General features: G+C 53.0%; 13 protein-coding genes across 13 annotated transcripts; 7 read left to right on the top strand and 6 right to left on the bottom strand.

Moving 5' to 3' along the window:
• Positions 1-1,082: 1,082 nt before the first annotated feature.
• Positions 1,083-2,645, bottom strand: ASPBRDRAFT_49057 (uncharacterized protein). Its single transcript, XM_067626238.1, has 5 exons — positions 2,301-2,645; positions 2,087-2,233; positions 1,745-2,017; positions 1,512-1,681; positions 1,083-1,456 (listed from the first exon to the last, which is right to left on the bottom strand). The coding sequence occupies exons 1-5, from the start codon at positions 2,513-2,515 to the stop codon at positions 1,407-1,409; spliced, it is 855 nt and encodes a 284-aa protein (XP_067473673.1). The 5' UTR covers positions 2,516-2,645; the 3' UTR covers positions 1,083-1,406.
• A 349-nt stretch (positions 2,646-2,994) lies between these two features.
• On the top strand, positions 2,995-3,754 carry ASPBRDRAFT_49056 (uncharacterized protein). The gene has a single exon (XM_067626237.1). It carries the CDS (start codon positions 3,053-3,055, stop codon positions 3,725-3,727), a length of 675 nt encoding a protein of 224 aa, XP_067473672.1. The 5' UTR covers positions 2,995-3,052; the 3' UTR covers positions 3,728-3,754.
• A 646-nt stretch (positions 3,755-4,400) lies between these two features.
• On the bottom strand, positions 4,401-6,270 carry ASPBRDRAFT_49055 (uncharacterized protein). Its single transcript, XM_067626236.1, has one exon. It carries the CDS (start codon positions 6,200-6,202, stop codon positions 4,469-4,471), a length of 1,734 nt encoding a protein of 577 aa, XP_067473671.1. The 5' UTR covers positions 6,203-6,270; the 3' UTR covers positions 4,401-4,468.
• Positions 6,271-7,117: 847 nt separating this feature from the next.
• Positions 7,118-8,164, top strand: ASPBRDRAFT_49054 (uncharacterized protein). Its single transcript, XM_067626235.1, has one exon. It carries the CDS (start codon positions 7,326-7,328, stop codon positions 7,986-7,988), a length of 663 nt encoding a protein of 220 aa, XP_067473670.1. The 5' UTR covers positions 7,118-7,325; the 3' UTR covers positions 7,989-8,164.
• A 249-nt stretch (positions 8,165-8,413) lies between these two features.
• ASPBRDRAFT_138020 (uncharacterized protein) lies at positions 8,414-12,757 on the top strand (the record flags this gene model as incomplete). The annotated part of the gene is made up of 4 exons (XM_067618953.1): positions 8,414-9,678; positions 9,745-10,677; positions 10,746-11,269; positions 11,325-12,757. The coding sequence occupies 4 exons, from the start codon at positions 8,414-8,416 to the stop codon at positions 12,755-12,757; spliced, it is 4,155 nt and encodes a 1,384-aa protein (XP_067473669.1).
• A 156-nt stretch (positions 12,758-12,913) lies between these two features.
• Positions 12,914-14,378, bottom strand: ASPBRDRAFT_69835 (NAD(P)/FAD-dependent oxidoreductase; the record flags this gene model as incomplete). The annotated part of the gene is made up of 2 exons (XM_067629048.1): positions 12,914-13,787; positions 13,842-14,378. 2 exons carry the CDS (start codon positions 14,376-14,378, stop codon positions 12,936-12,938), a joined length of 1,389 nt encoding a protein of 462 aa, XP_067473668.1. The 3' UTR covers positions 12,914-12,935.
• Positions 14,379-14,527: 149 nt separating this feature from the next.
• On the top strand, positions 14,528-16,479 carry ASPBRDRAFT_49050 (aromatic amino acid and leucine permease). Its single transcript, XM_067626233.1, has one exon. The coding sequence runs from the start codon at positions 14,802-14,804 to the stop codon at positions 16,428-16,430; it is 1,629 nt and encodes a 542-aa protein (XP_067473667.1). The 5' UTR covers positions 14,528-14,801; the 3' UTR covers positions 16,431-16,479.
• Positions 16,480-16,697: 218 nt separating this feature from the next.
• On the bottom strand, positions 16,698-16,987 carry ASPBRDRAFT_138124 (uncharacterized protein; the record flags this gene model as incomplete). Its single annotated transcript, XM_067618961.1, has 2 exons — positions 16,698-16,796; positions 16,886-16,987. Coding segments are annotated over 2 exons (201 nt in total), but the record flags the coding sequence as incomplete, so codon positions are not given.
• An 83-nt stretch (positions 16,988-17,070) lies between these two features.
• ASPBRDRAFT_138196 (putative 2-haloalkanoic acid dehalogenase) lies at positions 17,071-17,796 on the top strand (the record flags this gene model as incomplete). Its single annotated transcript, XM_067618970.1, has 1 exon — positions 17,071-17,796. One exon carries the CDS (start codon positions 17,071-17,073, stop codon positions 17,794-17,796), a length of 726 nt encoding a protein of 241 aa, XP_067473665.1.
• Positions 17,797-17,851: 55 nt separating this feature from the next.
• ASPBRDRAFT_59818 (Zn(II)2Cys6 transcription factor) lies at positions 17,852-20,278 on the bottom strand (the record flags this gene model as incomplete). The annotated part of the gene is made up of 6 exons (XM_067628118.1): positions 17,852-18,758; positions 18,814-18,984; positions 19,030-19,711; positions 19,765-19,997; positions 20,055-20,189; positions 20,250-20,278. The coding sequence occupies 6 exons, from the start codon at positions 20,276-20,278 to the stop codon at positions 17,852-17,854; spliced, it is 2,157 nt and encodes a 718-aa protein (XP_067473664.1).
• A 1,388-nt stretch (positions 20,279-21,666) lies between these two features.
• Positions 21,667-23,511, top strand: ASPBRDRAFT_49046 (uncharacterized protein). The gene has a single exon (XM_067626232.1). It carries the CDS (start codon positions 21,742-21,744, stop codon positions 23,074-23,076), a length of 1,335 nt encoding a protein of 444 aa, XP_067473663.1. The 5' UTR covers positions 21,667-21,741; the 3' UTR covers positions 23,077-23,511.
• ASPBRDRAFT_201039 (alpha/beta hydrolase) lies at positions 23,356-24,576 on the bottom strand (the record flags this gene model as incomplete). The annotated part of the gene is made up of 1 exon (XM_067621502.1): positions 23,356-24,576. The coding sequence occupies one exon, from the start codon at positions 24,574-24,576 to the stop codon at positions 23,356-23,358; it is 1,221 nt and encodes a 406-aa protein (XP_067473662.1).
• Positions 24,577-26,346: 1,770 nt separating this feature from the next.
• fmaE (monooxygenase fmaE) lies at positions 26,347-27,641 on the top strand. The gene has a single exon (XM_067626231.1). The coding sequence runs from the start codon at positions 26,609-26,611 to the stop codon at positions 27,530-27,532; it is 924 nt and encodes a 307-aa protein (XP_067473661.1). The 5' UTR covers positions 26,347-26,608; the 3' UTR covers positions 27,533-27,641.
• The last annotated feature ends 202 nt before the right edge of the window (positions 27,642-27,843 follow it).

The following is a 27,843-nucleotide window of genomic DNA, read 5'->3' as shown; positions in this document are numbered from 1 at the left end:
TATGAAACGTCAAGCCTCGTGTGTGATCCATATTCGGAAGACCTTGAAGACGAGTCTTGTGGATTACGCAGCTTTGACTGGTACTTCGCTTAGTGATACACCCCATGCGTCCAGATGGTTTTGCGTCGAAGGTTCTCTAGCCCCAGCGGTCTGGTTCAGGATCAGTGCGACAGACGCGTAGATCCTGCGCGTTGGGTTTCCCCCCCTTGTCACTCGCGTGGCATCGAACCGTCCACTTGCAGGTACGCTTCGTGTTGCCGATGCTTTCTAACTTCCAACGAAAAACCTTGGTCTCCGCCTATGAAGAACTAAGGCTGGGGTTATCGAGGTTCCCCCTCAATACCCAGTGCTAACGAGGAACATGAATAAGGCCTCAAGAACAATGAACGCAAGGAATGCGGCGACCTGTCATCATTGCCAGATTATTTTCCATGTCATATAGAAGACTCGGAAGTTCTACTCATGCTCGCCACTAGACATTCTGTGAGATATTGGTTGTTGGTGGTTTCACACGGGAAAGGGCCAAGTGATCTCAGACGGAAGGGATGGTGGAGTGAAACCATTCGACGCATCAAGGATTCAACAGCTATAGGGAAGTCGCGATACGCAAAACTAATGGCAATCACCTCTCTTTATTGATGTGGCCTATGTATCAGAAGAGACTCTGCTCGGATTGACACATGAATGGGATTGACGATCCCTTCCCGATCGGCAGCTCCCTTGCGACCGGTGCCTTGTTATTACCGCTCGCTTTTAATGTCCGCGACCCCAAAACAGAAATTCCGGGGGATGACTGCTAATAAATTCATGTGAGGGTCAACGGTAGAATGTGAACGCAACGGTAACTGTCGGCAATTATGCACACTCTATAGAAGTCTGTTAGTCGAGAGGCAAAAGTTAATTAATCGTCTGCCAGTCTTCACAATCCAGATCCATGCCCAACCCGCTTCGTGGGGAAAAGTCATGCAAAGCATCCATCCCTATTATACACTACATTACGACGGCAATTAATCAAGATCGGAATTTATATAACTGCGGTTACAATCTCAACCATTTCATAATGAAAAGAATTCTTTAGGCTTCCCCGCATAATTTCTTGACTGCTTCAGTAAAACGCACGGTACAGTCAAAATGCCTAGCAAGAACAAGGTTTTTCTACGGGTCGTCGGTGTTGTGGCCCAGTAATATGTCTTCATACAGAGCCCGCCCAACAGCTACAACATCAAGTCTCAACGTAGTAGTATATTGATAAAGACGATAAACGAATATATATAAAAAGGCAGGTAGTTAGACAAGAATGATAGAAAGATAGGGGCATAGCCAGCACCGAAATCGAGCAGAGTCCGCACGGTGCAAAAGGAATGAATGGAAGCTGTATTGCATAAGGTCTCCGGTGGCATTGGCCCTTACAAGGGAATACTGGCTTCAAGAGGACAGTGTTTGGTGAAATACCATTCTTCAGAGTGTTAGCGGAACCCAAAGTTTATCTGCAGATGAATAGATTGACTCACCCAAGGCCGAGATGGCGATGTTATCGGCATTCCGGTAAGGAGGCATCTCATTGTTTTTCTCGCACTTCGCCTCGTCCTTCTGCCAATTCGTCGCGAGAAGCCGGGCATTCTTGATGTAGTTGGTCGTCTTCCAATCGTCGGTTCCATGCGCTTTGACGCCATCCTTGCCGCTGTGAAGAAGTTAAATAGTGCCCCAATAACGGTCTTCACAATGCACTCAATTCAGGACTTACGTGTATTCAGGTAAGCCGGCCTGCTTACCCACAGAATCGAAGTGGGTCATCTCATGAAGAATATGCTGAGCTGCCACTTCGTACCATTTAATGGACTTGTGGTCCTCACACCAGTATTCCTTCTTCGGTCCTTTGCGACTGGGACGTTCTCCTTCCGGTGCATGCATGTGTCTTGAGTCCAAGTTGTTCTTCGATTCCGGAGTATCGCTCTTGAAGAAGACCGGACACACGGTCATGTCGTTTTTACCCGGCGTAGGGTCAGCGTAGGCGATACTATACTCGTTGTTAGTCCTTCAATCCCTTCCCAGTAGTTTGAATGTGATTCTAAAGTTGCATACAGACCTTCCACTCTTGCAGGCTGCGTTGTCACTCGCGGCGCAGGTAACTGTGATCTTGAAGTTCGGGGAAGCAATGGCCTTCCACATCCCCTTTGCATACTTTTCGTCTTCCGTTTTGCCAGCACCCTTGGTACGGAAGTAGTTTGACCATCTATGGCACATTCCAATATCAGCAACATACTAATTCGGCGGCATCTTTCGCCGTCCGGCTCACTTACGGATGCTTGGATGTATCTATGGTCTCGGCCAGCGTGACCAGGGTATGCACATCCGTGAACGCCTTCTCAAGCTTTTGCACTTGAGAGGCATCACAACTGGCATACTTTTCAATGTAAGAGACTGAAGAAGTCCTAGCCGTAGGAGCAGCGGAGGCGCCGTTCGAGTAAAGCAGAAGGGCAGCGCCCGCAGAGAAAACTTGATATAAAGAGAGCATTGTGCTTCGGTCAACGAGAGCTTACAGAAACAGGAGAATAACGAGTGTCGGGGTGATGCGAAATAAAGGAATGTGTGTAGATAGAACCCTGATATGTCCAGGAAATGGCTCTGGTTTTAAGAGCCCTTCGCGGCCTTCAAGAATCTTGCCAACTTGCCTTTCCTACCATCCGAAGTGCCGTCTGGGCCGAGTTTCGAGCTGGATCAATCCTTCTGGGGGCCATGCTGATGTCTTTCCCAGCGACAAATAACAAAAGTCCCGCAACCGTAGCCTTGCGAGCCATACAAGGCGAGACGAGAGCGTGGATAATCCTACGCAGGGTCTGGGGGCCAGGGTCTTGGGGGCCATATCGACCAGGCTGTGTCTTTTGGTGACTTATTCTGCTGCTGGTCGGGCTGACAAACGAAACCAGCTTTTTTCCACTTAATTAGTACCTGCCTGCCTGATAGGCCACTTCGCTACTCCTCAACTTTCCTTGTTGCCATCAGTGTCTTGCTTGCAGTCTCATCCAACTTTGCTCTCTGTACCATTCCCACAATGGCCTCTCCCTCTGCGGATGATAGAGTCACTGTGGCCATTACCATAACGACAAGTTCGCCGACCTTGTCCCTGTCCTCTTCCCAGTCTCTTGACGTGTTTGTCCGCGCCCGCATCATCCATTCCACGCGCCCGGGCCGATCCGTCACCATCGCCGCCGACCGGTCGGTGTTTGCAGGTGAAGGCCTGGAAATTGGCATCTTTGGCCCCGGCCTCACCTCCAAGCAGGATCCCCAGCGAATGATCGATTTGGGGATTATTCGACCCCACTATCGTGATCATTTCGAAGGGCCAAGCCTGTTCGAAAGAGGGTACCGCCTCCTCACTATCCCGGCAGATGGTACGGACATTGTGGTCCCTTATGAAATATCTCTTAACCGGATATTTGAACATTCCACTCTGCGCCCAGAGGATATTATACCGGGAGAGGAGTTTGAGATCAAGGTTAACCCGGGTCGATGTGAGGTCTTGTGGTGGTGCTGGGGTGATGTGGAAGGCGATCTGAAGGGGAAGGACCTACACACGTGGTCGCAGGGAGGAAATTATTTGTGCTCGTTTGATGAGCGACCGACTGACGAGGAAATTGAACAAGGGAACTACATCCTGGGAGGGGATGTGGACAAGTTCGAGGTGGAGGATCAGACAGGACCAATTGCGATCAAAATTATCGCGTAGCCTAGTTAGCATCCAATCCACTCTCTATCATGTACACATCCTCCAACATTTGCTCGAAGGATTCCTGTTTCCCCTTACTTGCTACGAAATCTTCCCAATAGAATTGGGAAACCTCACCAAATCAGCACATCAGGATGAGACATCATGTACGCTTCTGGAAGGTAGCATAAGACAGGGCTAAGCATTCATGATCCGGATCAGCACGGAGATTGCTCTCTGCTTTCCGTCGGGATGGGTCCGTAAGCTGACAGCACCAGGCAGCTACATTTAGCTCTGTCACTGACTTCATGTCTCTGCCGATGTTAGCCGGTTCATGATAGCGAAAAAGTTGAGAGTCTCGTCGGAGGGCGGTTCCGAATGAGAAGACCTCATTTGTCGGTGTTCCCTATCGAGGGGCATTGCTGGTCGATTGGGGGCGAAGGCCAGATGGCCCCATGATCAGGAAAACGAAGTCACTCCGACGTCCCAGGGTATATTCCTTGTCAGGGGAGCCATACGTGGGATTCTGATATTAGTTCGAAAGACACTAAGGTAGCTATGATGCACTCCAGTCTTGGTCAACAAGCGCAATTGGGAAACACTGATTCACAAATGACCATGGTGTATATTATACCATACTTGCAAGTTCACCCTCGAGTGGAATTAGTGTACTGTGCCAGGTATACTCAAATAGGAGAATCATATGGTCTTTCATTCCGCTATATGCTACTGATTATATAGAAGCACTGGTTCGAACCAACGTCAGAGCCGCAAACCCTCGGCTACACATTCCACCACCTTTTGGCTAAAGTCCAGAGACAGTTCCGGATCACTGCCCTTGCGAAAATTGCCACTAAGACAGGCCACGACCGCTGAAGCATAGGCGCTGCCCATCTCTTTGGGCAAGTCCCGTTGAGCCAGAGATGTTAAGGCAGCACAGATGTCTCGTGACTTGGGTAGTTTGCCAGTACGCTGGCCCTCTTTAATGCGCGTTTCAAACAGGCGAGACACGGTCTTCCAAAGCCCAATCTCTAACAAAACCACTCCCAACGCATATATATCGTGGAGCCGAGAGAACGGTCGCCTGGGATCGCCCTGGCGGTCGGGGTGGCGGTAAAAGTTAGGTTCGATCTCGAAATCCATGCGCATGTCAGTCGCGCCTTCGACTGGTCGGGCATAACCCCAGTCACCGAGGAATGCGCGCAGGCGCGGTTGTCGTGGTCCATCTTTGCTGGCTGTCGCGGTCGTGGCGAGGGAGAGTTTGGACATAAGCTCGACGGCATTGTCCTGGGTCTGCTCAAATAAGAGAATACCCCGACTCCAAATGTTCTTGTGCAACCAGAGCGAACCGTGTACGTTGAGAGTGGTCAGTGCGAGGGAGTGTGCAATGGCGAAGCGATCCTCAAGCGATGGCTTTGTGGGTCGCTTTGTCTGAGGATCTACCTGGTTGATCAAGCTGTGCAGGGTCGTCAGGCCGTTCTGCACGGTGCTCGATTGATTGTCAGTGTCGTGAATTGGTAGTCGGTACGCGAAAACGGTCCGCTCGTTTTCTACCTCATCCTTATATCCCAGGCACTGGAGGGAGTAGATCGTGGGTTGTGACGCCGCGGCAGCCGCCTTACCCTCAGAAAACGTGGCATTCTGAAGGAGATAAGCCAGGTCCCGTAGCGGCGCCTTCAGCTCTGCGATCTCCTCCTCGTCAAGATCCCCATATCGCAGACGGCGATCATATGGACGAAATTCCAGGACGACAGGGGTGGATTGGCCCTGGTGACTCCACGACCCCAAGTGAAACCCATCCGATGCATTGCCGGACTCAGTCAGTGTACCCTCGAGCTGTTGAAAGTCGGCCGGAGCATGAAGGAATGCTAGTTGTTGTCGCTTGACTACCTCTTCTAGTCCTGTTCCTTGCACTTCGGTCGCAGTCGGTGCGGATTTCTCTGCATAGCTATCCGTCAGGCTGTACAAGGCCTCCTGGGAGAAGTGCTGCATCAAGTCCCGCAGACTGTCCGTCCATTCTTTGTACTCCGCCAGGACTGCCAGGAGTTTTTTCTTGTCGAAGAGTGCCCAGTCGTACCCTTTCTGTTTGATTGCCTTGGCCTTGGCCTTGGTCCGATCAAGGAATGACTGTTTCCATTTTTCTCCCTTCGGCAGTGCATCGTCGCCGTGGTCCAGGGCTGCGGTCGTGGCATCCAGGATCTCATACTCTTTCACTAGAGCGCGATACTCCACCAGGACGCGACCCATCTTCAGCAAGAGGTTACAGATCGCCTCGCCGACCCACTCGGGGAGCTGTCCTGGAAGCATCAGACCGCGCTTCTTGTCCAAGAAGCGACGCTGGAAGAATTCCAGCGAGGTTAGCTGCAGGTCCAGTCGAAGCTGAATGGCGGCCCGATCATCGTCGTAGGCTTTGACATCTGCAATGACTCCCTTGATAAAAATGGTCACTTGGATGACCTGCTGGACGGCAGTGACTGCGGTCCCATAGATATCCATTTTTGACAAGCCTCGTATCCTATGTTTTCGTTTGCCTACCGAAACCACCCTCTGGGCAACAGCAAGGCAACTTGCAAGTATTAATATCCGGGCTGCCGTCAGACCCACTACGCAGGGACCGGAGACGAGTCATGTCGGCAGGTCTGACAGGTTGTCCTAGCGCTGACGTGAGGAGCCCCTGCGTACTTCACTATGCTTGATCCAGGTAGTTTCTAACCGAAAACGGAATATGGAAAGTATATCATGAGCTACCATCCTCGTATTCAGATGCCGCAGACATACAAACGAGGATTATATGATTCCACGATGATATTTCCCGGCCAGACATCCCACTAACTGTTTCATGCGCTTGCTCATAGTGTGGAAATATATTTTTGGTTCAGGAATGATCAAACATTCTCCAGAATAGTAAGTAGTAGCTTGACAATTGCTCGTAGGCCATGTACTCAGTCCAAAACAGCTGAAGAGCAATGAATAATTTTTGGATAAAATGTGTCCAGATCCTTGCTCGCTACTGCAGATAGTCAACTGTAGGCGGCGAGCCATGTTTTCGGCTCTTCTGCCAGCACGCTCCCCTTCTTGTGCGCCCATCTCCACCTCAACATCTACGATCAAATATCATTCCTTGTTTTCCTGTAGAGCTGGTGGTGGGGTTTAGTGGCTGCTGTTTGGTTTCAATATTCTGATACTAAACTAGTACTACGAGACCCCTGGGTGGGGAGGGAGTGGAATGTCATTGGTTACATGCTACCTTTTCCGCTCCGATGCTTCAATTAGGCTCAGTTTAGGAAACTGAAGTGCGGCCTAACCGACAAACGGGCAGCAAGTGAAGTTATTCTGTGCTTAGTGGACCCTTTTGCTTGCATAGCGTTGGTTTCACTTTGTCGTTCCTTCCCTGGTTCTGCCGTCAACTCCCCGCCGTCCCTGCGGCTTCTGCCTTCACCTCGTCAATTTAGGGCGAAAACAACAACAAGTCAGTCAACTAAGATTGCGCACAGTTTATCTACCCGGTCTCACATCCGTGATCGTCACTTGGATCGTTAAACACTAGTCTGGTGCTGTCACAGGTCGGCTATCTTTCCGTTGTTTCATTGAGTGTATTCATCCTACCGATCTTATGACCATGGCTGCAACCGAGAGACCCCACATTCTTCTCCTCTCTCTCGCATATCGCGACTACCTCGATGTAATCTATGCCAGCCTTTTCAACCGGCTCTTAGAAGTGGCCACCCTCAAGCGCACAAAAACCGCATCCGCTGCCCTGAAAGCTATCGCTGAGACCACCTTCGATGCAATCATCATCACAGACGAAGGCCTTACGGACTCCAACCGGCAGACTCGAGAAGTCCTCGCGAAAATTAGAGCATACATCGAACATGGCGGTCTTGTCATAGTCGGTCTGCACTTTCCCAACTTCAAACCCATGGACAAATTCCGGCAATTCTTCGCGACCTTTGGCCTTCCCTGGATTAATGGCGACTATCATCGCTCAATGTTCCAAGTCAACCCGTCGGGTCTCTTGCCTGAAAACATCGATACATCCTCATTACCCCAACCGTACAGCATGAAGGTGCTTCATGTCAAGGATGCTAGGCCTCAGGAAAAGCTCTATGTTCCGATCGAGGACGCGCTAGCGGAAAGCCATGTTTCCCCCCCAACTTCTGAAGATCAGACTCAAGCTGCTGTTGTCGGGGCCCGGCTCGGACGGGGGTATCTGTATTACTGTGGAGATGTGAACGGGGAGGATGGATCAGATCAGCTGATGCTGTTGCTTTGCGGGTTGTAGGGAGGCTACGTTCCCTTGAATATTAGCAGGAGACCTTGAACCGGGTGTCTATATGCTTCAGCTATTATGTTTCACCACAAGTAGAGCAAGGAAAGGCAATGCGTTGGGCAGAAACCGAATACATCGAGTTAAGTAAACTATTTAGATCTCCTGCCGCTAACCGAACGAATTTCGAGACAATTAAGACGAAAAAAAATGAGAAAATATTTATAAAAGACAAACTATAGACCGCAGCGAATGGCTTCACTTTGCTGCCGCCTCCGCCTCGTATCAGTGGGGATAGCGTCAGCACTAGCGCCAGTGCAGGTGACAAGTGCGATGCGCACGGCAAGGAAGGGAAGTCCACATCCCGCCCTCTTTAACAATGGACCCTGGCAATCGAAAGGGTCCGATCTTTCGACTCAGTCGTCATCCTCCTTTGAAATATGGATTTACTCAACGACGATAGCGCAGCACTACTGCAGGAGGCCCTGGATACCTTCGACGAAGATCCCCTCGATGTGGAATTCGACGATAGCGGAGCAAGCGTTGCTCCCGATGACCTTTTGGACAACACCTCCGAGCCCCCAGATCTCGACCCGCTCAGCTTGGTCGACGGCGAAATCGACTATGATGACAGCAATTCAGCTTCGACAGACCTCTTGGAGGAAAGAGTCACTGCCGTGCGAAATGGTGAAAATCCCTTGCTGACCTCGGTGTCCGACTTCACCAGCATCCTATCGCGAACCGGCATTCATGGACCGCGTCACCTACAGACCTACAACCTGAAGCGTCGCGCCGTCAAGATTGGCAGCGGGGGCCAGTTCACAGTATACAAGGAAATCCCTGGCCGATTCTTCGGCAACGAAGGGCTGGTGATTAAACGTGTCAAAGTATTTCTGTCTCGCGAGGGAACCGCCAGCTTTGCCTCCGGGTCTGACTATCGTAGACAACTACGGTCGTTGGAGTTGGAAGTCCTGGCCCTGTCCAATCCATACCTCCGAAACCACCGCAACATCGCCAAGCTGGTCGCATGGGGATACGACTACCCTTATCCCGATACCCCAGTACCGGCCTTGTTCGTGGAGGAGGCGTTGATGACCCTGACCGACCTCCTCAAACCTGAGAACGAGAAGCTGCTTGGCGCCCAACCTCTGGACGTGAAGTATCAGCTGTTGCTCGATGTAGTTTCGGGGCTCGAGGCGCTGCACCGGTTGCATATCGTCCATGGAGACGTCAAACCAGACAATGTCTTGATCTACAAAGACCCAGCAGGCAGTGATAAAGTCCCGCTGTGTGCCAAGATCAGCGACTTCGGCGTCTGCGTCGACCTGGAGTCCAAGGAGGACAAACTCGGTATCGATAGTTATTATGGGACTGAGGATTGGCGGGCGCCTGAAGCCAGCGACATGTCCCGATGGGAGGGCGACGCTTTCAACCCAGAAGTCATGTTCCGATTCGACTCCTACAGCTTGGGGCTGCTCATTCTTTCCACCTTTATCAATCGCGGCGAGCCAGTTAAAGTAAAGATGCCTGGAGAGGAGCCAATCGAGGTCGCTTTGGGCATGCTCAGAGAAGATCCATCTATCACCAGTCCGCTTCGAATGCAAGTGAGCAAAGCCCTCCGTCAGCTGCTGGCAACGGATCCCTGGAAGCGTAGTCTGGCAAGCCCCGAGTTGCTGAAGCTCGATATTCCGGCATTTGCGGCCTGGTAATTTCAGATACTCCTCTCTATTTTTTGGTCTAACCTTGACGGTGTTGACTAACTGAATACTAGGCTTGCCATGGCGCAGGATACCCGCAAGCTCACACCCAATGTCGGCATCATTGATCCAGCGCACAACCAAGGTCCAAGATTCTGGTATCGCTTGGATCCATCCCTTCTTGCAGAGCTTGAGCGGCAGTTTGCCGAATCCCAGAGCGACCCATCCTTGCGACATGCCGGTGACGTTCTCCTGGGTATGGCCCAGTGCATCACCGGAGCGAAGCCGTCGTACCTTGATCGACTGCTCACATACATCACTGAGGCTGCCCGAAGCGGGTATTCGCCGGCCCGAGCAATATACGCGCAGATCATGCACGCCCATGGCCAGATTCCGGTATTCGATGAGCAGACACTAGATAAATGGATGCTTCAGGCCGTGTCTGAGGGATATATGTTTGAAAGGCCCTCGCCAAGGGTCACAAAGGATCAGCTACAAGCTGCAAGGCAAACGTTTCGAGATTCAGGTGGCTTCTGTGGAGATTCCTTCACTCGAAAGCCGACCATTCTAGCTATCGCCCGGGATAGAAAACGAGCAGAAGAATGGCTTACAGCAAACAAGAAGCTCGTTGATATCAATGGCAATACAATATTGCATGTAGCAGCTGCACTGGGGTCAATCGAGGTCGTCCGATGGCTCGTGGAAGATTACAAGATGCCCGTGGATGTGTCAAATGATAATGCTGAGACGCCGCTCTACAAAGCTTGTCAAGCGGGGCAGACGAGCACGGTCCAATATCTTCTGGACCAGGGTGCAGTTGCCTCTATCACAACACGCAGAGACAAGTTGACACCCTTGCACTGGCTATTCATGTTTCCCGAGTGCTCCACACGGACCGTTGCGACACGTTTTGTCCGAGAGGGAGGTGCCAACGTTAATGCCTTGATGGTTCCCGAAAGAACTGAGGAGGGTGCGTACGCAGCGCGAAGAAGCCTCATGATTCATTAGTAAGTTTCACCTGGGTTATGGTATAACTAACCCTCATATATCACTCGTTGCTGACCAAGGATACAAGCCCTTTCGAACTACCGATGGGAACACCATTCCATTGGGCGGCCTTCTTCCGTAACACCCCAGCAATGGAGGTCCTGTTGGATCTCGGCGCCGATATCAACGCCACGTATCATGATTCGGACAATGCGACAACTGCCCTAGGTCTTGGCAGCTGGTACGGAGACCTTGAGGTGGCGCGATTTCTTCTACCCAAAGGAGCCAACGGCAGGGCAAAGGATGCACGTGGACGGAATATGCTTCACCTGATGACCTTTCATCAACCCGAGTATCATGGTCCTTTACGGCAGGCATGGCACTACTGGATCCGCCACGGAGACTGGGATAGTCATCTCCAGCAGATGACAGAGCTGGTATCATTGCTAAGCGGGGCGGGTGCTAATCTCGAGGACAGAGACGAGGTATATCCGCGAACCACGCCGGCTGTCAGAGCGGCAGAGGATGGGGTCTGGAATGGAGGTGCCTTGTGCGCCTTCATACATGCGGGAGCTGATGTTGATGGCCCCCGCGGAACATCCAAGGATACAGGTGAGGATGAACCCATTGGCAGATAAGTTCTCTGAACTAATATATGTGTCTGAAGTCCTCCACCAGTGGGCCAGGATCACAGGCCCACGGCTTGCCTATACAGACTCCTACCTCTACATCCTGCAGAAGATAGTGTCGAAGATGGCAAACTTAGATGTCCTGAATGACTACGTTGAAGAGACTCCTCTTCACCTTCTGGTCACCATCTACCACTCCGAGGAAGAGTTCAGATCTGCCTGTGATATTTTCTTTGCCCACGATCCCCCACCAGATGTCAACCTGGGCGACCGAAAGGGACTTGCTCCTTTGCTGATCGCGGCGGATACGAATCAAGTGGAGCAGGATCCTGAGCAACGTGCATTCTATCTGATCTCCAAGGGAGCCGATCTCGGAGCCCGTACCAAAGAGGGTAAGGATGTTTTTTGCCTTTTGGCCAACAACAAGACCTTGAACGACCAGCAAAGTCACGACATAATTCATCGCTTGCTATCACACCTGGCTACTCTCGAAGGATGCAGCATCGCGCAGGCATACAAAAAGCACTACCTCCCGCACAGCGGTGCTCTCCTCGCCCTCAGCACGGCGGCGATGGCGGGAAGAGTAAGAACCACCGCACTCCTGCTGGATGTTGGTCTAGAAGCGGTCATCAACAACATGGTAAATCCAAAAGATTCCACTACAGTGCTCGACAATGCTATCTCGTCAGCGGAGGGAAGCCGACACATGCATCTCGATCTGCTAGGGGCATATAGTCCAGGGCCACCACGAGCCCGGGCCGTCGCGTCCCAGACGGTATACGACCCACGCCAGGGTCCGCCAACACGTGCTGCTGAAGCATACTTCGGACTACCAGAAGTATTGCATCTCTTGCGCGCCCGTGGTGCAAAGCGGGCCTGTGAGCTAATGCCATCCTCCCATCCTTCGGAAGTGGGGCTTGAGCATCCTGATATCTGGGATATTACCCAGATGTACTGGGTTGGCTTCAAACCGGAGACGCAGCCAAACAAGGAACACTGGGACGTTGTTTATCAGCTTTCGCGTCTCCCCTCGATAAGCTGGAGAGAGACGGTCATTAACAGCCTGAGAGATATGTACGAGTTCGACATGTGGTGGCCAGACCTGGCCTTGCTCGAGAGTAGCATTAGCCTGGTAAATAAGCGGGATAGGAACTTCACTTCTAACCAAGTAGTGACGTCGCCCAACTTACCTTCCGACTCAGGCACAGAAGTACCGGATATTGAGCTAGTTGGGCAGATGCTTCGGATGCTCATCACAGCGAGACATGGCGAAGACGGTGTCCAGCCGACTGGTGAGGCTCGAGACGCTTCCACTCCCACGGTCAAATGGATCAAGATCCGAGAGGGACAAAAGTATGGTGTGAGTTCTGCGTCCTCGGGTGATGAGATGATACCCGAAGTGGAACTTGTGTGGGAGGGTGCCGAGGGGGGATTTCGACTGGGTCAGAAGCGAGTGCGTCAGGTTGACTAAAGACGAGATATGAACAATGTGTATGAATCAAAACCCTCGCTTTTCTTATCAAGCATCCTAAAACCGTTTTCCAGAAAAAGTAATATATTCAATGAGCCCCAGTTGCAGTATGATACAAGTTTGGGGACTAATCTATGTACACCAATATATACAGTCAAGAATACCAATCTGTCACCGCTCATGGCTTAGTGGAAGGAAAGTTCCCAGTGCCCAAAATATCCCCATCGCTCTCCTGTCCGTTCATAGCGCGGTCGATCCGGAACTGCGTGGTCTTAAACAGCCGAGGCATGGCCGTCTCCTCGAAGGGAATCTTCTCTACCACCATGCGCGCCAGCTCCTGCGCCGACCGCCAGATCACCGGCATACCGTGACCATTCAATCCGGCCAGGATAAACTGATCGTCCTTGCCCGGCACAGCTCCAATATGCGGGTTCGAGTCATACGAGTAACCCATGACTCCCGTCCAGATTTGATCGATCTTTGCTCCGCTATCCTCCCATCCGCGGTACGTCCGTTGCATGTAATCGTTGTAATAGTCCTTGGCGGATTCAATGAGGACGGTGTCATCGACATTGTTGTACCATTGCTCCTTGTGGAAACGGAACTTGGCGGCTGCTCCGCCGACGACTATACTGCCATCCGCACGGGGAATCAGGTAGGATAGCGTATTGTCTTCGGTGCGATTGATATAGGAGTTGTTCAATAGCGGCGCGGTTTTCCCCTCGGGTACGGTGATCCGACAGCAGATACCCTTGCAGGGCACAATGTTCTTCTCGTATTCGGGAAGCAAGCCGGCCACGTAGGCATTGCTCGCGTGGATAACCGTGCTGGCGTGCATGGTGCCGCGGGGTGTCTCAATTATATACCCGCCCTCTGCGCTAGGGGTTATCAATGTAGCAGGGGTATATGTTTGCAGGTTGACCTTGCCCGTGGCGAGGACAGATTGGAGAATGTGGAGGATGAATTTGTACGGCCACATCGTGCCGGCCGTGAAGGAGGCGCAGGCTTTAGCTCCTTTGACACCGCAGATCTGTTCTGTCAGAACCTGCTAGTTCATTCTGCGACTATGATTGGGATCACTCACTCCTTCCACGTTCTTCCCCGTGTAGAAGACCACATCATTCATATACTCCAAGTCCAACGACTTCATGCGCTCATAAACACCCTTTGCCTTCTCGGCAGCTTCCTCGTTGCACCAGACATCGATGGACCGCGTCAGGGTGAAGTCACAATCAATCTTCTCGTCCTCGACGACCTTCTTCAGGGCATGCAGATTGGCAATTTCGAACTCGGCGATCTCTGCGCCCGCGCGAACCCCTGCGCGGTCGACGTAGGTTGGAATGTGGCCGTAGAAGTCCGGCCGGAGATGTCCGCCATTGCGACCCGTGGCACCGGAGCACGCTCCACGGGCTTCTAGGATGGTAATGCAGTTGACCTTCTCGCCGTGGTCACGCAGCAGATGGTATGCAGTGCTGGCGCCGGCGTAACCGGCGCCGATGATCACGATGTCCGCGTGATCAGGGAGCTGCTCGGTCGAGCGGTGATCATGCAATTGATGTGGCTCATTTTGCCAGAAACACTCGCCAGGGTTAGGAACAGGGAAGCAGCCAGCTGTAGACATGATGAAGGTATGTACAGTCACAAAGCAGAAGTGAAGAGAGAGACAAGAGGAGAGAGAGACTGGGACGCGACCGTGTGTTTTCTGGGCGGACGATAAGGACGTCTTATCTGATGCTATTCCATCGATATCTGATTCCACACCGGACCGGACTTGCCTATCGGGGCCTAGCGCCAATCTTATCGGTCGCGCCGGGACTGTCCCGTTTGGGCAGTTGGGGCCGGTAGGGAGGGATGCAGCTTGAGAGGGGGCAAACCGACACGGTGAGGAGCAGAGCTTCACAATGGATCATCCCCTGCGCTGGACCAACGAGATGAAGGCAATTTGCAATGCGGGGAGTCGGGCATCAGGCATATACAAAGTCGCCCAATGTCTGATCTCTTCTGATCGGATTCATAGTTATTTCCTACACATCCCGGCCGCATCATGGACCGATCCCTCAGTTCTGAGAAGAAGATCCCTCACCACCGAGCCGATGAAGAGAATGGGGACCTTGAGGCCGTTCCCGGCCACCTCGACGAGGCCCAAGTCTTCCAGCAGGGCCTGCACCAGCGACATATTCAGATGATCGCCCTGGCCGGGACGATTGGCACCGGGCTGTTCCTGAGTTCAGGTCGCGCCATTGCTCATGCCGGACCGTTGGGCGGGTTCCTGGCCTACAGCATCATGGGCCTGTTGGTGTCGAGTGTGGTGTTTGCGGTGGGCGAGATGGGTGCCTTGGTGCCGTTGGCCGGCGGCGTGATTCGCTACGCAGAGATCTTCGTGGACCCCGCCCTCGCCTTCGCCAACGGATGGAATCAGATCTATTCGTACCTCGTCTCCATTCCGTCCGAGATTGTGGCCGCCGCGGTGGTGATTGAATTTTGGACGACCATCAACAATGCCGTCTGGATCACGGTTTTCGGATTGCTGATGTTGATCACGGCCCTGGTGTTTGTGCGTGTCTATGGCGAGCTGGAATTCGGCTTCTCCATTCTCAAAATCTTGCTGGTGATCGGCATCAATATCATGGCCCTCGTGATTACCTGTGGCGGTGGTCCCAACCATGTCAGTATCGGTTTCCGCTACTGGCGCGATCCCGGTCCATTCGTGCAATACCTCGGCATCGAGGGCTCCTTGGGACGCTTCCTGGGATTCTGGACCGCCCTGAACAGTGCGCTCTACTCCTATTCCGGTATCGAAAACATCACTGTTGCCGCGTCCGAAACGCGAAACCCCCGCCGAGCCATCCCCATGGCTGCTCGTCGCATCTTCGTCCGAATCCTCCTCTTCTACGTCTTGACCATCTTCATGATCGGGCTGGTGGTGCGCTCCGACGACCCCAATCTGCTTGGTTCCTCCGGCACAGCCTCGGAATCACCATTTGTCATTGCGGCGCGCAATGCGGGCATCAAAGTGGTGCCGTCGATCATCAACGCGGTGGTGCTGACGTCGGCGTGGTCATCGGGCAACTCGAACATGCTGGGAGGATCGCGCGTGATCTACGCCATGGCAGCGGAGGGCCACGCACCGGCCATTTTCATGCGCATGAACCGCTTCGGCATTCCCTACGTGGCGGTTACACTGCTGGGGATCTTCATGGCGTTGGGATACATGACATTGTCCAGCTCGGCCAGTACGGTGTTCACCTGGTTGCAGGATATCGTGTCCATTGCCACGCTGGTCAACTGGGGTATCATCTGCATTGTGTACCTCCGATTCTACTACGCGTGTCGGAAGCAAGGCATCGATCGTCACAAGGAACTGCCGTGGGCTGCGCCCTTTCAGCCGTGGAGTACCTGGATCACGCTGGGTCTGTTCTGCCTACTGTTCCTGACGGGTGGATATGAGACGTTTATCCATGGGCAATGGGATACCGAGAATTTCATCTCGTCGTACTTGAACGTGCCTATCATTTTTGTGCTGTACTTTGGGTACAAGTGGTGGATGAAGTCGAAGATCATCCCGCTGGAGGATGTGCCAGTGCGGCCATTCATCGAGCATTACCAGAAGAATCCGGAGCCGGAGCCAAAACCGAAACGAGGGTTACGGCGATTGAATATTTTGTGGGAGTGATGTATATACCTTGTTTCTTTAGTTTAATAGCATGTGTATTACCAGCCAGTAACTTCAATTAGTACTTCTACTCTAGTTTTCATCAAAGTGTTGTCAATATAGTAGCCGCTGCTAAGTATATACCTACAGTAAAAGAGTCAACTACTACTGAAGACTATTACCCAACCTGAACCCAGAACTGCATTCAGGCAGACAATTGAGTGACATACACACAAACACACCATCATACTAATCACATGAGTCAAGCTATTAGAGTGATCATCGCTGTCAAACTGTGGTGTCAGCACGATAACTACGCCAGCTATCAACCGGCCTTATCAACGCGCTATCAAGTATCAGCACCTGGTCGCATATCGTCGGTTTCCCCTGATTTGACTTGCAATTAGACCTGCTCTAGTCTCCGTCTAGCGCCTGGCAGCTGCATCTCCAAATGCGACCGGCCCGTCCTACTGAACTAGGTAAAGGTGCTGCATAGATCCCCGGTATCGGCGACTGCCCACCCATTCACTATTTGATGCCACGATCTTCCCCCGCGATAACGCGTTACCCCTCAATAATCAACCTCGATACCACAACATTCACATCCACACATTTTCTCCTCAATCACATCTCCTTCCACAGCTTACAGATCAACACCACCATGCCCAACCACGTGGTCTTCGACGTCGTCGGCACCTGCGTATCCTTCGACGCCTTCTACGCCACCATCGAACGCACGCTCGGCCCCCAACTCCAAGCGCACCACATCACCGCCCAAGCCCTCGGATTCACATGGATGACCAACGCCGAGCTCCAATTCACCTTCCTCTCCATCTCCGAAAGTTACAAACCCTACAAAATCGTCATCACCGAACTCTTCTACCAAACCCTCGCCATGATCGGTATCGCTGACCCGCACAGCTTCGCTACCCCAGAGCAACGCGACGCCTGCGTGGCGGGCTATGCCGCCCTCGAACTCCGTCCGGGAACACGCGAATGCTTCGCCAAGCTCCGCGACGCCGGGTTCACGGTCTGGTGTTTGACGACGGGGGATACGCAGCGGGTCCGAGGGTACTTTGAGCGGGCGGGCGTGGATATGCCGTTGGAGAATTTCCTGAGTTGTGATACCGCGGGCGTGGCGAAGCCGGCGTTGGCGGCGTATCGGCCTGCGTGGGAGAGATTGAGCAGTGGTGGCGATGGGCAGAAGTGGTTCGCGGCGGCGCATTTGTGGGATGTTACTGCGGCTACGAAGGTTGGGTTCCGTGGTGCGTATTGTACGGTTTATGAGAAGGAGGGGTCGTATAAGGTGTTTGATGCGCCGTTGGATGTGGTGTCGGAGACACTGCCGGAGATGGCGGAGAAGATTATTGCGGCGTCGAGAAAATGAATAAATAGTATGGAATGAGTATGTTACATGTTATTGTAGTGTAGTATATTGTAATCTATGGAAGATCAACATGCGTCCAGATCGGATCCAGACTCGATCCCGCCAGGAACTCCTCCAACACTTGCGTCTCCGTGCGGGTGGGCCAGGTCGCCGACGGCGATAGGTTAGCACCGCCGAAGATGGAGAGATCCAGCGTTGGATCGAATTGGGGCAGCTGCTCCGTTCCATCCAGCGGAACCGTCCACGGATCCACCGTGTCTGGATGCGATGGGGCCCCATCCGGTGCAGGCTTCTTGCACGACGTGCCCCAGTTCCGAAAGGCTTCGTAGTCCGACACCACTGCCGCTGATTCCGCAGCTGGCTCGGCCCGCTGTGCCACGGTTTGCAAGCGCGCCAGCGACCTCTCCAGTGCCTCGAGCAGGGAGACCTCAGACCGTGCAGAATCACCCGCTGCGGACATCTCCCGGAGCAGGGCAAGGCCCTCGCGCATGGGCTCGCGCAAGCCATCCGAGAGATTCTGCACCGAAAATGCAATCAGCACCAGCAAGGCCGCCCGACACGCGCTGTATTCCAGGTAGGACGCTCGTGCTAATCCCGGTCCATGATCGCGGAGCTGACGGCAGATTGTTAGTGCTTCCTGAGCAGCTTGGATGCAATCTCCGATGAGACTGTCACATTCGGAGGCCTGGATCTCAGGTGTCTCCGAAGGCGCATGGGGTCCTGCGTCCGGACGATTAGGTGTCTCCTTGCGAAGGAGAAACGGGCGGCCGACGAACATGCGCAAGAGGCACGATTCCAGACACAGGTGCATGACGGCACGATTTGGTTGGTATCCGGGCTGGTCTGGGTGAACAAGTGTGCCAGGGATAGCGGCCCACCAGCGGTTCCAGGACTCCTTGCGGGCTAATAGTTGGCCTATGATGACGGGTAGCCCTGCTGGTTGGGCGTGTCTGAGACGGGATCTATACAGTGGTCAGTGTAATTAGGGAAATTAGTAAACAAGGTACGCGAACTGACATGTCATGGAGGAATTCCTCCAGCCAGTCTAGCATCTGGATCGAAATAACTGCACACTGTGGGCTCCAGGCGGACTGTACCTGGCCCATGTCCCCCCGAGCATGGGGAAGGTCTGCGTCCACATCTCCGCGATGCACGGACAGGGGTCGTCCGTGGAAGATCGAGATCAATCTGACGATGTTAGCGAGGTCCACAGTAATGGTGACGGTGGCAGACCTTTCCAGGGAATACGCGGTCCACCAGACCCGATTCCTCGTCTCCATCATCACCGGGCTGAATGCATCCCGACGGCATTTACGATGCATGCCGTTTTGCATCGCCAGACGCACCGCCAGATTGACGTAGATGTACCCGAGGCCAGAGGCATCCACTGGAAGGGCGTAATATCCAAGCAGGAGACAGGCTTGTACGCTCTCCAAGCAGGAAAGTTCGATGATCTCCGGGAGCAATCGGATAGACTGCTCGTAGAATCGGACCCCCACATCTTCTTCGGAGAAGGAGGACGTCTGGTTCTTGGGATCTCGATCGGTAGGGGACTCCAGATGCGCATATTGAGTTCCGATCGCGAGGACAGAGAGTAGAATGCTGGCGACCGCGGCGGCCGTATCCCCTAGACTCGCGGGGTCGGTATACAATCGGTGGACACGGTCCAGCAGCCAATCCTCCTCGACGAGAAACCAATGCGTAGCAGCGTACTTGAGAAAGGTCTTGACGAGGAAGCCAGTGATTGGGCGAGGGGGAAAGCATGCCAGTGCCGCTGATAAATGCTCGTTGGTCTTGAGATGCTGGGCCCGCCAGTATCCTGACACGCGGTCGGGACTCTTGGTTCGCATGCGACTCTGGATGCGCTGCTTGATGCGCATGGAAAAGTTCCAGTAGGAGAATTCTCCCGAGAAGTCTACAATATCTCAGCTATCATCCAGACATGTCTATTGCAAGAGCAAGACGCACGCGTAGTGGTATCACCCACCGGGTCGATGGTACAATCCTCTTCCTCCAAGGCGAGTCCAGCTGGGCTAGTTACCTCGGTCTGGGCTGAGCCTTTACTGGTAGCGAGAGAGTTGGCCAGACGGGCCAAGCTCTTGGTGTCCAGCGCGATATCCTCGATCGTGTGCTTCAAGATCTGCTCCATGTACCTGCAACGGTCCAGCAACTCTTGTACCTCCGATTTCGCGGGTCGTGACCTGCAGCCAATAGGTTAGCCTACCACTGTGCCCAGATGGCAGAGATGTGAAGTTCACCTAGGCACATAGACGCGAAAGTCTCGGGCGCGCGAGGCGAGGGCTTTGGATTCACAAGGACGCCGGAAGTGGGCGCATCGACGACAGGGGATTCCTCCTTCGCATTTTTCCTTCAAGCGGCGGCATTCGTCGCATCTGGAAATGACTCGAGTGAGCTGATTATCCGGAGTAAGAAATCACCAGGGGATGGCTTACGCTCGGGCAGATCGACGACCTTCTGCCATGAGTGGTTAGGTATCTTTCACTGAACACGAAGAAGAATAATGAAGAAGAGGCGAACATGTCAAAGCACCAGACACGGGCTATATCATGCACATAAATGCGATTAGCCGGTTCGATGCTTCTCCGCACGCGATAAGCGGCGATAGCAAACCCCCGCAAGGGCCATCCTGCTGACAGGCACTTCTTTCGCCGCGGTTGGTCGGTTATCGCCGCCAGTGGGTCGGCTTAAATGCAAGATAAGCTGCTCCCCACAAGCGGTGCGTCTCCTTCTTCCACTGGATTTAAGGTCTCCTGAGAGCAGATGACTGGCTATCTAGCGTGTGTTACTGACGACTGTTGACCAGCATGGTTTGACTGACTACGATTTTCGAGTGCTAGGCCTCTCCTGAATTAACCTGCGACGGTCGAGATCATAGGAAGCGCGCGGCTATCAAGGGATGTCAATGTTCTTCCTCTCAAGTTTCTCAATCAGTGTTCTCGCCGAAGACAACAAGTTCTCCATAGCCGGTCAGTTGTCGGTCGCAGTTCCCACCCATTGATTGGTCGCCTTGCAGGAAAGCCACGCTCAATCATGATTCAGACCTGACCTGCCACAGTAGATTTTGGCTCAAGACGTGCTGTGGGAGCGAGTATAGGGTTGGTTGGCAACCAACCACGCACCCTAAATTGCACCTCGTTCTGCTTTCTGTAGACAGTCTTTCCCCATGATTTACCTTGAACGACAAGAAGTTGTCTGCAATGACCAGGGCCATTAGCCGACTCGATATAGATAAAACTCGGCTCGATCTGTCCTCTTTGATATCTTCAACATGAACCGCTAGGCGGGTGGTGTACTTGAAAAACCCCGATAACTATCCAATGTGGCAGGGCACAATCATCCCTAGTCCCAGCCTCTGAAGTTCGTGCGAACAGCACAGTGCGACTTGGTGACACAACTTTTCTAGCCTTGTCGCTAGGGAATTGCGAGTGTCCCACCGTATATCTCAGTACGAGGCTGTTGGTTCTGCGAAGCAAAGACAGCATTTGTCTGGGATTGTCAACAGGGGCATTGGTCAGTTTGGGGCTACTCGCAGCTTCAACCTATCAATCGCCTCATATGGAAGGTGAAACGTGACGCCAGCCTTGCGGAGTGCTCGCAGAAGGACAAGTCTTAGGATGATCATTAGATGGCCCATGTCAGAGTGGTCGTTGACCCCGCTTCTAGCTCCTTTGCCGGTGTTTCTGTTGCTACGCGCTGTACGCTAAATATAGTTAGCATTATCAGGAGACGGCGGCTATACAAAGTATCTGATTGCTCCACGAGAATGTCCCCTGCAGGTAGTATCGTTGGATAAAGCCCATACAGTTCATAAGATGGCCAGTCTACGAGGTTCCCCCTTTTCGGTCTCTCGGCGCTTTTCGACATTCCTGTTCATGAATGTATACAACGAACCTGCTCCCAGGGTAGAGCTGCATCCCACAAAAGATGAACAGTACGGACGCCCACACGACATCGATACAATCACGCACACATCTGGTGGGCTGGACCACAGAGCCCACCGGTCGGGGCACACTTAGCGTGATCACCAGCTGCCTCACGACCATTTTCTTGTGCACTTGGGTCGTGATCCATCCCCGCGTATATCAAAACCAAGTATATGCGACGCTGCACAAATTCGCGCTTTTTCTCAAGGCAATCATTGCGCCCGAGTTCATAGCCGTGGAAGGATTGCAAGAATGGGCACAATGCCGCCGGATGGAAGCCGACTGTGCCCGATTCACCAACGGCGAATTCCACGCGATCCATGCATTCTACATCAGCATGCTCGCCCTCCGATACCGCACCTCCAAGGGAGATCGGGTCATCTGGCCGAATCAGTACGCATGGCTGCTGGAACAGAACCTAGTCGACTGGGGGGACCATGCCAGTTGGGGTCTACTGGAGGATGATATCCGCGATAAAAGCAAAGCAGACAGTTTCGCCAAGTTGGCGGCTTTGGTGCAGGTCACCTGGTTTGTTGCTCAATGCATCACTCGGGGTGTACACAGTCTCCCCCTGTCTCAGTTGGAGGCCATGACCCTAGGATACATCCCGCTCTTCATCGTCACGTACTTCTTCTGGTGGGATAAGCCGAAAGATATCCGTTCCCCGTCCATTGTGGAGTTGCCAGAGATGAGTACCGAGCAAAGAGAGACGTTCGAAAGCATGGCAGTGAGCAACAAGTTCGACAACGAAGGTCTCAAGGTACAAATGACATATTGGAATACGTGGTATCTGACACCGCGTGTGTTCGAGAAAGAGGAGGAGGACAAGCAAATGCAATACGCCCGGCAGCTGGCTAGCCGGACCGCCAACCGGGACGCCGAACCACACGATGACGAAGCGCAAAGTAGCCGCAGGATGCTTCTGGGCTCCAAGGACGAGGGAATTCACATCAAGAATGAGGTGGTAGTGGCGCATTGGGACCCGCAACTGTACCGATCGAAGATCTGGCCGCTCACCTGCCTCTTCGGAATCTCGTTCGGGGCCCTCCACTTGGCATGCTGGGATACCGCGTTTCCTACAGTGGCCGAAAGCTGGCTGTGGCGGGCATCTGCGTTGGTCTCGATGTTGTCGATGCTGGTGTTCATGCATTTCGAAAAGGTGGTCGTTCGGTGGGGTGGTCCGTTGACGATGATCAGTCTCGCTTCTCCGGTCCTTTATATCATCAGTCGCGTTGTGATGATGGGCGAGGTTTTTGCCGCGCTCAGGGCAGAGGAACCAGCCATCTATAAGACCTATGACCTCTCTGATAGTTGGGCGCATTTCTTCGAGTCCTGAAGGATTCTTGCGTCCGGCTGCCGATGAACTTGCGAACGGATGCGACACTGATGTAGTAATTTCGATGGGACGGGCAAGGCGTTTATACTTAGGGACAGGTGCAGATTATTATTTACTTCACATACTGTAACATTTCACATGTTTGAGTAGTGAGTAGGAAAGCCCATATCTACTCACGTAAAATTCTCTTTCCATGCGGAAGGCTCAAATACACGACACGAGACATAACAGAATCTACATTATGCATAAAATATCGCGTTCATCTATCCACATTTCAACCTAGTTTCCGTGCAAGAGATGCGTGAACGCTGGGTCTGCCGATTCAAAGGCACGCATGACGGCCATAGTAACTACCGGATACCCCATAATAACATCATGCAAACCAGTCTTCAGAATCTGCTCCCGGATGATGCCATGGTCGGTCTTCCATTCCATGACAGTACCAGCAGCCCCAAGGTCTACTTGAGCGTCTAGTTTCTTGAGCTCTAGCTCATCGTAGCTGATGCCTCCGGGCACCGATCCTCGCACAGCATGCCAGAATACGGCTTGGCTATGGTGCGAGGGGATGTCGTAGTCGTCCTCCGCGTGAATGATGGTAAGGTGATATCTTTCCCCGTTCACTTCGTTGGCCCGCACGTACTCGGCAATGCGGTCCTTGCTGAGCCATTTGTCCTGGATGAAGCGCTGCAGGGCTTCGAAGAGCCAGGGAAAGCGCGCAAGGGGAGACAGGATCGGAATGATGCCCGCCACGCGGTAGGTCGAAACCAACGTGGCCACATCGACAAACGGGGCCACCAGCACGGTGCCCGCAAAGACCACGGGGGGAGACTGGACCGCAAGGTCGCGAGTGATGGCGAGGCTGACGGCGGTCCCCATGGACTGGCCGAAGATGAGGATGCGAGAGGCGGGGATGCCAGCGACCGTCATGGCCCAGTCGACCACCGCACGGGCGTCGGTGATCAGGCCCACCTCCGACGGTTGACCAGTGCTCCGTCCGAACCCCCGATAATCAAAGGTAAGAACATGAATCTTCTCCGGCTGGCCAGCGGACAGCGCTCGGTAGTTAGGAACGCGATATCCCGAACCCACCGTGCCCCCCGCACCATGCATGTGCACGATCAAGCGAGCGTCGGGATCGTCGCGCAGGAGTTGAAAGGCGAGCCGGGAGGTGATGTCGGAGACCATTCCTGCGGGCTCCGCGACCAGGGATTGTTCGTGCTGGCGGTACAGTTCCACGGGTAGGATGTGCCAAGCGTAGAGCTGCTCCCCATCGGGGGTCCGGATCGTGAAAGGGGTGACCTGATTGCGTAGAAAGCCAAAAGTCTCCGGGACATTGAGGTCCTTGAACCATGTCATTTCGATAGCGTGCAGATACACCACGTGGGATTGAAATGTTTGGGTTGTTAGGAGGCCCAAGAGAGTCGCGTATAAGCCGACCGCGATGGCGGCCGAGAAGGAGGCATACTTGAGCAGAGAGCCCAGCAGGTCACTGGCCGCCATGTTGGTAGAAAGATAGATAGTAGGATGAAAGGAGCAACGCGCAATCTAAAGATGCAAAGATCTGGGGTGGTGAAGGGGAAGAAGAGGGGGTTTCTGGAGGGATCATAAATAGTAAATACTAACAGCCTTGCGCTGCCGGGCGGCTACTGCGACCGTCTGGTTGGCTGCGGTGCGGTCCCCTGTGCCATCCGGAAATCTCCATCGCGGCTGGAATTGACTGGCAGTGGACGCTTCAACTGCTAGTAGTCATTAGTACACTTGTCAGTGGGTACTTGATCTTCTTCTTCCGGTGCGCCATGGGAGCAAAGTCACTTGAACTACCGATCAAAAGACCGTCAGCTGGCGAAAGTCCGGTTTCTGCCTGAGGCACCAACAGTATCGTTTGTGTGCAGGAGGAGCGGCATAGTTATCCGTAGTCGAACAGTATGCTCGCTTTCTACTACAGCTACTATTAAAACTCAGAGAGTTGGAGGATGATACAATCCCTATGAAATTTCTACAGGCAGCAAGCTACACATTTTTATTTTGTCTTATATCTTATAATTTATTTTTTTCTCTTTTTTTAATTTTTGCTCGCTACCTTGCATTCGATTGAAGATGAATTCCTCCATAGTATATAATATTCGTAGTCCACAACTTATCCATCCCAATTGAGCATCTCCAGTACGACTAGTCCTTAGTACATCTTAAGCACAGAGATATCTTCACTACTCTCTCAGACCTTACTAAAATTTCCCCTTTAATCATACTGGCTGACTGGTGCTACCGTATATCTTCGCCAATGGTGTTGAAAACTGTCCAGCTCATCCTGAACATTGAACCTCGCAGCCTGCTCGTCCACCTTGCTTACCTGATTCATCAACTCTATAACACTTTAGGGCTGGGTTCTTAGAAGAAAAATGGTGTTCTCGCATCCGTGGGTTCTTCCTGAGGGAGGTCATAGCACCTGCTGCAGACATACCTACTTGTCCTTTTGTCCGCCGTCTTTGAATAGATTCGTCACTCAAACTATCCATAACAGGAGCCTCTTTTTTCAATCTTGTAGATTACATAGCCTGTAGACAGATCGATTTCCTGTCCATCCTCCATTTGCTTGGCTTCACTGGTGTGACTCATGCCTTAAAGGCAATGTGGGAGAAATGTTTATCCGAAACACACTGATGGGTGGTTGGGAGTGAGTTCTTCTGACTCGTGTAAGATGAATATCATACAATTGCTCATAGTGGCTCCACTAGCTTATTTGGGAGAAGTTCGAACAGGAACAGGGGGCTACTCGGTGTTTCTAGCGCGACTCAATACCTAACCAGCACCCAGCTTAACATCCAAAGGGATGCCTCACAGATAAGCCTCAAGGGATCATCACCGGATCCACCAGGAGATGGACTGGAGCTTTTCAACAGCCACGGAAGTTACATCAAAGTATAGCGGTTGTACATTGCAGCTCGATGGATTTATAGGGCTTTCTTCATGATTTGATGCGATCAGAAGGAACCTTTGCTTCGGTACCACCAGCATTCCGGCTGCCTGGATTCCCGGACCTTTTTCGGCATTCCTTCTTCCTGCAGTGTAACTAGTTGCGCATTAATCCCATTGTCATCCCGTTCTTCAAGTTTCATCATTCCCCTACTTCATCCAGAGTTTTGTATGGAGTGAAGCATCCTGATCCACCCGTCCGCTGTGAGTGGCCTGCCGCGCCAAACACGAGAACCCAAACTACTTTGGCCGCCAGCGAATACGGAAAAAATCATGCGAGAACTCACCAGGATTCAACGGGTGGATCCATTCATTTATTTACCTCCACTAACTACGCCTGGAGCATTGCTTACGGCCGAGGCGCCTGTCATTCGTCCCTTCGCAAGCTCCTGCGGGGGCCATAGTCAAAGCCACCGCTGCTTCATCAGTTGGAACAGGTCAGCGAAGGAGGGCAGTGCCCGATGTCTTCCAACTCACCCTTCGCCGTCCTATAAATGCACACCCCGCGCCACATGGTATCCAGGTACCTCCCAGGTAGTAACCCTCCTATACTCAAACCATGGCCACCTTCAAACCGCTGCTCCCACCCAAAATCGTCCCGCGCGACCGTAGCGATGGCCCGACTCCCCTGCCCGACCACACGGACTCCATCTCACCCATGATTCGGGACAATCTCACCCTCTCCTCCTGGCTCTTGTTAGGCGGGCTATTGCAAGGGTGTGCATGCCTCCTACTAGGCCCTCTCTCGCTACTTCCAACCGCTGCTATCCTCCTCTACCGGACCATCGACCATCTACTGATGGCCTGCCACCTGACTCCCAACCGCTACCTGGCCGGATCCATCCCGACCAAACGCAGCGCCCAGTATCCCCGACCGGACGGGTCATTTGGCAGTGAACCCGCATCAGAATCGATCGTGGTCTTCCATCTGGGGGCGCGCTGCCACCATCCACTGGGGATGCTCGCCCCAGGCATGAAAGCCCTGGGCCACAGTGCCGAGCAGATGATGCGGAGCATGCGGGCCAACCCCGTCAAATACGGGCTGCTGGGCTCCTCGCACTGGATCAAATCGGACAGTGCCGCGGGCAACGAGACCATGACCGTCTTCTACCTCCGCGACTACGCCGCCCTGCATCAGTTCGCCCACGACGACGTCCACATGGACGGCGTGCGCTGGTGGTCGCGCATCGCCAAGGACCATCCGCACCTGGCCATCTTCCATGAGACTTACCTGGTGCCTCGCGGACAGTGGGAGAATATCTACATTAACGGGTTTCCGACCGGCCTCGCCGATACCTGGTTTCCCGTGCAGGCCGCAGAAGACAAAGATAAGAATCCCGAGGTGGTCCAGCAGTGGGTGCGACCGTTGGTGGACGGGCGTGACGGTGTCTTGCGGTCGGCCAGTAAGCGGCTGCAGTTGTCGCGGTTGGAGGGTCGCGAGAAGGAGCACGACGATATGTACAATCAACCTGATATGCTGTGATCGGCAGGGACTACTAGACTACTACTGTCGGTGCAGAAAATTCCATGCATCTCTCCACTTTCCACATCTACTGTAATTCGCTCGATCTTCCACCGTAGATGTAAGGCAGATCTACCCGTCACGGTGTTCTGTGGGCTTGCGGTTTTTTTTTTTTTTTTTTTCCCTCTCGCTGTGTTGTAGTAGCAAAAGACATCTGAAAAACCGGTATATGGAACCACCGATGGCAATAATCAGAACCAAGTGACATCTCGCATATCAACCACTACCTATATTCACCGACGCTCTGCTGCATCGCTTCATACGACTCACTA

This window comes from Aspergillus brasiliensis, assembly GCF_001889945.1.
Source record: "Aspergillus brasiliensis CBS 101740 unplaced genomic scaffold ASPBRscaffold_21, whole genome shotgun sequence".
Lineage (NCBI taxonomy): Eukaryota > Fungi > Ascomycota > Eurotiomycetes > Eurotiales > Aspergillaceae > Aspergillus > Aspergillus brasiliensis.
Note: the sequence above shows the minus strand (reverse complement) of the source record. Positions and strands in the feature narration are given on the sequence as shown.

What these genes read in the sequence shown, in the direction of transcription:
- ASPBRDRAFT_49057 (XM_067626238.1), bottom strand. Translation starts at nt 2,515, where the DNA reads ATGCTCTCTTTATATCAAGTTTTCTCTGCGGGCGCTGCCCTTCTGCTT. An exon ending in ATAGATACATCCAAGCATCC is followed by an intron (nt 2,234 to 2,300) that starts GTAAGTGAGCCG and finishes AATGTGCCATAG; the next exon opens with ATGGTCAAACTACTTCCGTA. An exon ending in GCAGCCTGCAAGAGTGGAAG is followed by an intron (nt 2,018 to 2,086) that starts GTCTGTATGCAA and finishes CAACGAGTATAG; the next exon opens with TATCGCCTACGCTGACCCTA.
- ASPBRDRAFT_49056 (XM_067626237.1), top strand. Translation starts at nt 3,053, where the DNA reads ATGGCCTCTCCCTCTGCGGATGATAGAGTCACTGTGGCCATTACCATA.
- ASPBRDRAFT_49055 (XM_067626236.1), bottom strand. Translation starts at nt 6,202, where the DNA reads ATGGATATCTATGGGACCGCAGTCACTGCCGTCCAGCAGGTCATCCAA.
- ASPBRDRAFT_49054 (XM_067626235.1), top strand. Translation starts at nt 7,326, where the DNA reads ATGGCTGCAACCGAGAGACCCCACATTCTTCTCCTCTCTCTCGCATAT.
- ASPBRDRAFT_49050 (XM_067626233.1), top strand. Translation starts at nt 14,802, where the DNA reads ATGGACCGATCCCTCAGTTCTGAGAAGAAGATCCCTCACCACCGAGCC.
- ASPBRDRAFT_49046 (XM_067626232.1), top strand. Translation starts at nt 21,742, where the DNA reads ATGAACAGTACGGACGCCCACACGACATCGATACAATCACGCACACAT.
- fmaE (XM_067626231.1), top strand. Translation starts at nt 26,609, where the DNA reads ATGGCCACCTTCAAACCGCTGCTCCCACCCAAAATCGTCCCGCGCGAC.